General features: G+C 31.2%; 1 protein-coding gene across 1 annotated transcript; it reads right to left on the bottom strand.

Annotated features, from left to right (window-relative positions):
- Positions 1-2,815: 2,815 nt before the first annotated feature.
- Positions 2,816-7,131, bottom strand: LOC107751556 (BPTI/Kunitz domain-containing protein-like). Its single transcript, XM_016567302.1, has 6 exons — positions 6,936-7,131; positions 5,612-5,806; positions 5,366-5,530; positions 3,601-3,666; positions 3,340-3,418; positions 2,816-3,226 (listed from the first exon to the last, which is right to left on the bottom strand). The coding sequence occupies exons 1-6, from the start codon at positions 6,997-6,999 to the stop codon at positions 3,169-3,171; spliced, it is 627 nt and encodes a 208-aa protein (XP_016422788.1). The 5' UTR covers positions 7,000-7,131; the 3' UTR covers positions 2,816-3,168.
- Between the last annotated feature and the right edge of the window lie 1,962 nt (positions 7,132-9,093).

Genomic DNA, 9,093 nt, shown 5'->3' with positions numbered 1-9,093 from the left:
GTCTTAGTACACGATATAACTACAGAATTGTCAAGTTTTAAATAGGAAAAATATCTAAACTCTTTGGTCATTTTTGAGCGAGATGCTAACGGTCTAATCAGATTCAATGATCTATGCTAAGCTACAGCTAAAAGTGCTACCGCCAGACCCGGAGATCGGCTGAATGGATTAGAAAACGGTAAAACTCAACTGTTTAACTCTAGGGGAGTTGGAAAATGAGCCTATTTTCAAAAATAGTGGAATGTTCCTTTAAAGTGATAGTTCACCCAAAATTAAAATTCTGTCACCGTTTAATCACTTATATGTGACCCTGGACCACAGAACCAGTCATAAGGGTAAATTTTGAGATTTATACATCACCTGAAAGCTGAATAAATAAGCTTTCCATTGATGTATGGTTTGTCAGGATAGGACCAGGGCCGCTGCTGGCCAAATGGGTGCCCTAAGCAGAATTGTATTGTTGTGCCCCCTCTGTCAAATATTATGGAAGTAAAAAAAAAACAAAAAAACTCCTGCTATAGGGGTCAAAATAGAACTTTAATAAAATATAAAAGTAAATAAATAAATAAATTGTAATTAAACTATTATTTACAAAGTACTATTGTAGTTCTATAGCAAAAAAAAATATCAAACTAAAATTACACATATTAAATAAAACATTTTAAAAGATTAAATATTATCAAAATAAACAATAATAAATTAAATCAAAAATCAAAAACTGCTTCATCCTCTTTTGTAACAAATTTCAGTATTGACCCTGCATTAAATGAAGCAGAAGATATTAGTCACACTGTAAAAAAAATCCTGTAGTTTTTACAAAATAATTTTGGCAGCTGTGGTTGCCAGAATAATTTTGTAAAAAATACAGAAAAACTGTAAACACATTTACGGTATAAAAATAAATTTTACAGTATAAAATTGTAATTTACAAACAAGAAAATTTGAATGTAAACCAGTAAATTCAACAATTCACACTGCTATTAAAATCTGTTTTGTCCCTTTAACATACTGACAACCACCATAATAATGCAGTTGGTAAAAGAGAAAGCCACATGAAGAATCAAAGCTCATCACAAGTAGCTTCGCCACAAGCAGAAGTATATACTAATATATAGAAGGTGCACAGAGTTATTCATGCAAACACAAAACACCATCATGGTAACACACATGATACTTAAATAATGCATTAAACTTTCATTAAACAACAGAAGATGTAACATAAAGCCCAAATATACATAACTAATAACAAAAACTATTAAAAAAACATGATTATTTAAACAAAATACTTTCAAATGTGGAGTGTCATGCAGGGAATTCTGGGAATATCAGTTTACAGGTTTTTTGTTTATTTGTTATTTTTACTTCTAAAAACTGTAAAATTAACAGCATTTTACTGTAAAATTACATTAAATGTCTGGTTAGATATTTTACAGTTTTTCCCTGTATATAGTACGGGACCTTACTGTTAACCTATTAACAGTTTTTTTCCGTAGCGTTTTTACAAAATTTTACAGTTAAAATTACACTCATTTTTTACAGTGCACTGAAGAATTACTGTGTGCACTTCTAAATAAACAGTTATTAGATAAAAAAAAAAAAACATGTTAATTTTTGTAAGGGTTGTGATGTCCATATGTTTTTGTTGAAGAAATTATAGAGGCTGTAGCAATTCTATCGCAAAAAGGTGGCCAAATTAAGTGGATATTTGAATTAAATGTTTGGTCAATATTAAACAAGGATTTGATCGTCCTGTAAGTGTAACAACAGCGATTACCAGGCCTTTGGCACCCTTTGCAGGCATTTGTAAATTGTTTATTTATTTTGTATTACATTATGTAACAGTGTTATTCAATGAAACCATATGATTATTATTAATTAACCAATCATTATTGCCTCATTGTTTTTATATAATGCATTTTAAGTCATTTTAAAGGCTGTTAGGTCTGTTTTTATCACCACAAAAAAATATTAGGCTGAATACTTCTTTGTTAATTATTATTTGAAGTAACAAAACCATGGAACCATGTTTTTTTTAATTTTATTATTTTTTTTATTCGTAGTAAAACTAATTTTCATAAGGGAACATGGAACATGGAAAATTAGGTACTTAAACTACTAAAACTGAAAAAAAAAAAATACATTGAAGCTGTATAGAAATATTTTTTCTATAAACAACTAGTACACATAAATAACAAAATTACAAAAAAAAAAAAAAAGAAAACTAATGTACAAAAAAAATTAAAAGCTATAATAGTATATTACTAATATATGGCATAATATACACAACAAAAAACACTGCTCAATGCTACTACTTCAATGCAAAACAGTTTTGAAGTGAATCTGTAACCACCATGCATTCAGATTAATGCTGTTTTTTTTCAGTGGGAGAATTTGTAATCTTTGGCATTTTATCCACACATCACTATTACATGGCGGACATTATGGACCAGTTACACTAGTAGTTATGCAGTACCGGTTAATGATTCTTATAAGCTGTGGTGTATTTAATGGAAACAGGTCATCATGGGTTGGGATGACATCATATGCTGGTCATGTGATTGGCACCTCATTGGAGTAAATTAGACACTTCCTTCATGACCTAATCAATGAATGTTTGACGTCACAGGCCTTCACATGTGACCATTAGAAATAAACAGGCTTAAATTATATTTTAATCAATGCAATTTCTTTAATTGCCTACAATAATATTATTATATATTTAATATAATATATTATATATAAAAATTTAGAATATTATATATTAAATATTAAAAACAACAAAAAAAGCAAAAACAGTAACTTTTTTTTGGTCTTTATTATTTTTGGTCTTGATTTATTGTATTAATACAATCTCTTGTTAAAAAGCAAAATAAAACAGAAAAGTTATGATTTATTTGTTACATCATCTTAATAAGTACAGTACATTTGATCAGGTGTGAAACTCAAACATCAGATATCTGCCATGATATATAAAACCAAACAGGATTGCTTTTAGTATTTAACTGCTTTACATTGTTGAACCTTTCTATTCAAACCAAACATTATCACAAGTCATTAATAATATGCATCATTTAAACCCAATTGTTCTATTACGGTTCAAACGGGACTTGTATAAACGGTACAAAAGCACTAACGACATATGTACAGACAAATGTTGTGAACAAAGATCTATTTCATTTCGATATCAGATGTCGGCACTGGCTTTCGTTCTGCTTTCTTGCTTTTCCTATGAGTGAAAAGAAACATTTTAGATACTTTCTCACAAAGATCAAGTTTAAACAGGGGGAAATGACTGTAAATGGGCATTTTGCTGTCAAAATTTCATCACTTGATACTTACTTTTGGAGCACAAACACCACAATCGCAGAAATGACAGCACCAGCAAACACAATCCCACCCAAAACCCCCACAATCAGCCCTGAGAGAGGAAAAAAGGCATTATGAAAACATGTTTATGGACTCTTGAATAAAGGCTTTTTAATGCACTGATGCAATGACGAACGATGAAACGTGCAGCTCAAGCATCAGCAGAGCTTTTAGCACAAACCACAACAGTAGCAACAATTAAAATATGAAAATATAAATAGTTAGTGAGTTTACCTGCATCAACAGTCTTCTCATCAGGGTTTGGCAGGTCTGCAGCTTCCAAAAGCCTTCCGGACCGTGCTGTAAAAACACATTCACACAGTCAGAACAGACGGACCTCTAGTGGACAATACACGAACACACACTGAACATGCTGCTGAACATTGTAGGAAATGATGAAAAACCTAAAAGAAATCATCTTATATTTTTACCATTCAAAATAGTTGTTTTCTATGTGAATATATTGTAAAATATAATTTATTCTTGTGATCAAAGCTGAATTTTCAGCATCAGTCTTCAGTGTCACATGATTCTTCAGAAATCATTCTATTATGCTGATTTGCTGCTCAAGACACATTTCAGATTATTATCACAATGTTGAAAACAGTTGATATTTTTGGGGAAACCCTATTTTTCAGTATTCTTTAAAGAATAGAAAGTTTAAAAAAACAGCATTTATTTGAAATAGAAATCTTTTGCGACATTGTAAATGTCTTTACTGTCACTTTTAATCAATTTAATGTGTCCTTGTGTAACAATGTATCATTTCTTTAAAAATCAAATCAAATCGATCATTTGAACTGTAGTGTATCCCAAGCTCCTTATAGATACTCCAAGTCATTATTTTCACAATTGGTTGACTCAAAAAAGCCCCAATTTACTGCCTAATTTTTATAGCAGTAATGTTTAGGACATCCTCTTCTTCTTTGTGGTACTGTGTTTATTTAACATTTAAAACGAGGCTTTATCGGTTTCATTTACTTGCATCAGTCGATGTGGGAACTTACAGAACAACAACTTACAACCACCAACTGTTTGCCATCTTCAAAGAAAACCCCCTCTCTTTATATATCCGAAGTTTAAACTGTTGTAAAGACGCCAACAACTAATAAACTTCCAGTGAAACTGAGGGTTTGATTATTAACCCATGTACACTGTCAGAAAAAAAGGTAGGCCTACATAAAACTGGGACGTTACTCTTTCAAAATATATGGTACTATGGTATATGGTTCAAAAATGGTACTATTCTGTACGTTTTAGGTACTAATATGTACTTTTAAAGAACTAATATGTGATTTTTAAGGTACTAATCATAGACTGTATAAAAACATGGACGTAGTGTCCGGAGACGTCACCCGTAGATTTCCGAAGAGCATTTTTGAAGCTCAAAAGTGGGCGGAGCCGGCCGTTGCCATCTTGGCAGCGCGTCACCGCGCGTCACTCCCGGATAGTTGGAGCTGGTTGGTGAAGCCACGCCCACCTAGCTCGACGGTGGCAGTCGATGAATTACAGTTTAAGTCACTTCCGTGTTGGCGTCAGGAGAGAGAGCGGGAGGTTGCCACCTGGTACTAATACACTCTTAAAAATAAAGGTGCTTCACGATGCCATAGAAGAACCTTTTTTGTCTAAATTTTCCATAAAGAACCTTTAACATTTCTGTTTCACAAAAGCTTCTTAGTGGCAAAAGAAGGTTCTTAAAATTATAAAGAGGTAAGAAAGAGATGGTTCTTTAAAGAACCTTTGACTGAATGCTTCTTAGTGGAACCAAAAATGGTTCTTCTGTGGCATCGCTGTGAAGACTTTTTTTTAGGAGGTTCTTTATTTTTAAGAGTGTATGAAGGAAAATTAGGTGTACCTTTTAGCTTTCGCACCTTATAGGATACCGCAACAGAGACACCATTGTACCTTTTTTCCAGAGTTGAGTGGAAATCTTAACTGTTTAGTTTCATGTTATTAACATTATACTGATTAAAGATGGCGAAATGAGACTTGAACTGACCGAGACACATGTTCTGGCAATCCTCTCGGGAATCAAAACGGTTGCCGTTTCCTCGGCAGCCTCCATATAAGAACATGCGGCAGATTTTCTCTTCATTGTCGTAATAATACATGGGAATGATGGCGAAACAGGCACCTTGGTCCTTTGGCAGAGAACAGACTTTATCTGAGGGACACGAAGGAAAAAGCATGAAGCATCAACCACTCATGTCAAATCAACAAATGCAGTATTTACTAGTTAACTTACCCTCATCCGGGTAGATCTCGTCTGCTTTGGGTAAACATGCTTTCACACAGTCTTTATCGCTGTTGAAGCGGTTGCTGTTGCCGCCTCCGCCTTTATAGAAGAACGGAACACAGTTGTGTAACTGAGGATCATAGAAATATTTCAACAGCTTGGCTTTTCCTTCTCCTTCATCCCTGGGCTCTGTGCACCGTGGGCCTGAAAAAGACAAATGACTCATTATTATCTCATTAACTTCGTCAAAGCATTTGGACACACCGAAAATGTTTTTAATTTCTAAAGGTTTCTGCTTAAATGCGCTATTATTTTAATAATAATTTATAAAATATATAAAAAATTTTTTTTGCATTTGACAGTAAAGTTGATTTCATTTTTTTTCAAATACATTTGTATTATTTTAATAATAATTAAAATATTTTTTCTGCATTTGACAAAGTTCATTTTATTTTTTTTAAATACATTTGTATTTAATAATAATTTAAATATTGAAATATTTGTTCCGTGTTTGACAATAAAGCTGCTTTAATAATTATTTGAATATTTATTCTGTATTTGATGATAAAGTTGATTTTTTAAAGATTATTTTAATGATAACTATTTCAATATTTGTTCTGTATTTGACAATGTTTTAAAAACAACTAATAGTTAATTTAATAATAATTTAAATGTTTGCTCTGTATTTGACAATAAAGTTGATTTTATTTTTTAAAATAAATAATTTTTATTTTAATAATAATTTAAATATATGTTCTGTTCGACAATAAGGTTGATTTTATTTTGTAAAAAATATTATTATTGTAATAATAATTTAAACATTTAAAAATGTGTTGTGTGCTTGACAATAAAGTTTATTTTTTTAACATTTTAATAATTACAATATTTAAATATTAAAAACAATAATTAAAAAGTAATATGCAAACAGCTCAATCAGAGCCATTTTGCAGCACATTAGGCATAAGATTAAAAATAAATGTGTGCATATTGTGAATGAATTTAATGAACTTGGTTTCACTTCCCTGATGGCCTTTCAGTGAGTTCACAAATATCCTCAAACACAGATTATGATCAAACGTGTAGCTTTAACAAGTGTGTTAGGTAGTCGTAGAACAGTCATGTAAGCTATCAAAATAAAATGATTTGCAAATAGATCAAATGCATTACTTTACAATAAACTGTAGCTATTTTTCTGCCATAATTAAGAATGAATGTGTGTCCAAACTTTTGAATTGCAGTGCATACATTATTAAAGGCGACAGGGATGTCTATTAGAATGATTATCAATATTATCCAGACACGTCCTGTAAAGAAAGCATGTATAATAACTCACCCACTGATGAAGCAGAAGCGCCTCCGAACCCCAGAAGCAGCAGAAAGAGTGTGGATCTCCTCATGGTGGGGGTTTTCAGATTGGACTGGGTTTATTCCAGTGAAGCTCCAGCAGCGGCTCGTTCTGCTCGACTAGCTCAGCTCGAGTCCTTTAGACCCTCTTATCAGCTCCGTTTTTATGATCAGGGTGTGTTTCTCTCACATTGAGGCCAGTTTCTGCCATAAAACCTGTCGATGACTCCTCTTATGGTCTTATGGTTAACCTCTTATGGTCTCGTTGCACAGTTTCGAACTGAAATAATCTAACTAGTCTCCCAGAAACCTGTTCATGATTGCACATAAACCTGAGAAATGATTCATTTGAGGCAGTAGGTGAAGTTTGTGATACAATAAACATATTTCATTTGAAAACATTTGATATTTTATTGAAATGAATGGCAAGCAAGGTCTCATTCCGAACAACAAAACATTAAGTCTGATAAATATTAAATTATTATTTTAATATTTAAAATATTTAAAATATAAATGTTCACAGGACAAACAGCAAAACATTAAGTCTGATAAATATTAAATTACCATTTTAATAATATTTTAAACATTGCAATAAAATGTGTATTAATTCTAGTAAATAATAAATTATTGTAATAATTAAATATTAATGCTCACAGTACATACCACAAAAAACATTTAGATAAATATTAAATTAATATTTTAAAACATTTTTAAATACCTAAATATTGAATTAAAATGTGTATTAATTCTGATAAACAATAAATTATTTTAACAATAATTGTAATCATGTTCACAGGGCAAACGACAAAACATTAATTCTGATAAATATTAATTATTATTTTAATAATGATTTAAATTTAAATATTGCATTAAAGTTGGTATTAATTTTGATAATAAATTATTAAAGAATTTAAATATTGCTTTAAAATTTGTATTTTAATAATAATAATTTTAAATAATTTAATAATTAAAACTCGACTGTTGCACTTTTGCGAGAAAAATGATGAAAACAGGCGAGAGCTTGTGCGCAGCTCCTTAATATTGAGTTCTGATTGGCCAATCGCTGTTATTTAGTTTATTAATTATCATTATAGAGAAGATTAATATTTCATTTGTAGGACAAGTTTTAGGCCTACATAATACATAGCATACTAATCTAAAGGGGATGGTAAGGCAGATTTGACAGATTAGATGCTTTTGGTGTTTTTTATTTATTTATTTTTTTTAAAGGGGGATCCCATCCTCAATTCGAGACCTGGATATATGCATATTTTATTTGGAAACTTTTTTTTTTTGCTTATTTCAATAAATCTAATAAAACTAGCGAGCTAAGCCAGTAATAGTACGGACGGTGTTGTATGAACATCATTGAAGGAGCGAAAAGTGGAGAAACAGACAAACCGATTCAATTGAGTGAGTAATTTTTAAGTAATTTCAATCGATTCACTATCAAAAACCAGTTCAGAAGAGCCATTCATTTTCGAATTTCAACATCACTAATAATGATAATAAAAAATAAAAAACACAGAAATGGGTGCAGGGATTAAAGTTCCGTCGCTACGACGGATTTCCGTCAGTTCATAAAGAGAGACACTTGCTTCATTCCTGAATGATTCAGCCGTTCGAACGAATCAATTGAATGAATGATGATATATCGCATTACCGAATACCGGCACAAGTCTAATATACACACACATATATATATATATAAAAAATATACAGGGATTAAAGTTCCATCGTTACGACACGGATAATGAATCGGCCGTTCAAACGAATCAATTGAATGAATGATTCAGTGATAAAATCAGTGACTTGCCGCCACCTGCTGGAGGATTTAGTTTAATTTTTAGCCTATAATTTCAGTTATTCAAATCATATTTCTGTATTCAACATTTTATATTTAAAACATTAATCTCCACATGAATTTATTAATTTAATTGCACTCATGCCACCTCTGAGCCTCATTAAACGTCTGAAAATGTACCTTTTGTGTTCTTTTGTGCCTCCTCTGTAGTATAAATTAATTTATTAATACTAATTCATATGATTGGTAACTTATTTGTCTTATTCTACATATTGTTATATAGTTTTAAATAGAAATTTTAAAAAGCTTATAAACATACATTTTTGAATTTGACAGATGAAAA

The sequence above is a fragment of the Sinocyclocheilus rhinocerous genome, unplaced genomic scaffold (assembly GCF_001515625.1).
Source record: "Sinocyclocheilus rhinocerous isolate Xijiao unplaced genomic scaffold, SAMN03320098_v1.1 scaffold2207, whole genome shotgun sequence".
Lineage (NCBI taxonomy): Eukaryota > Metazoa > Chordata > Actinopteri > Cypriniformes > Cyprinidae > Sinocyclocheilus > Sinocyclocheilus rhinocerous.
Note: the sequence above shows the minus strand (reverse complement) of the source record. Positions and strands in the feature narration are given on the sequence as shown.

What these genes read in the sequence shown, in the direction of transcription:
- LOC107751556 (XM_016567302.1), bottom strand. Translation starts at nt 6,999, where the DNA reads ATGAGGAGATCCACACTCTTTCTGCTGCTTCTGGGGTTCGGAGGCGCT. An exon ending in CGCTTCTGCTTCATCAGTGG is followed by an intron (nt 5,807 to 6,935) that starts GTGAGTTATTAT and finishes TGTCTTTTTCAG; the next exon opens with GCCCACGGTGCACAGAGCCC. An exon ending in CGAGATCTACCCGGATGAGG is followed by an intron (nt 5,531 to 5,611) that starts GTAAGTTAACTA and finishes CGTGTCCCTCAG; the next exon opens with ATAAAGTCTGTTCTCTGCCA.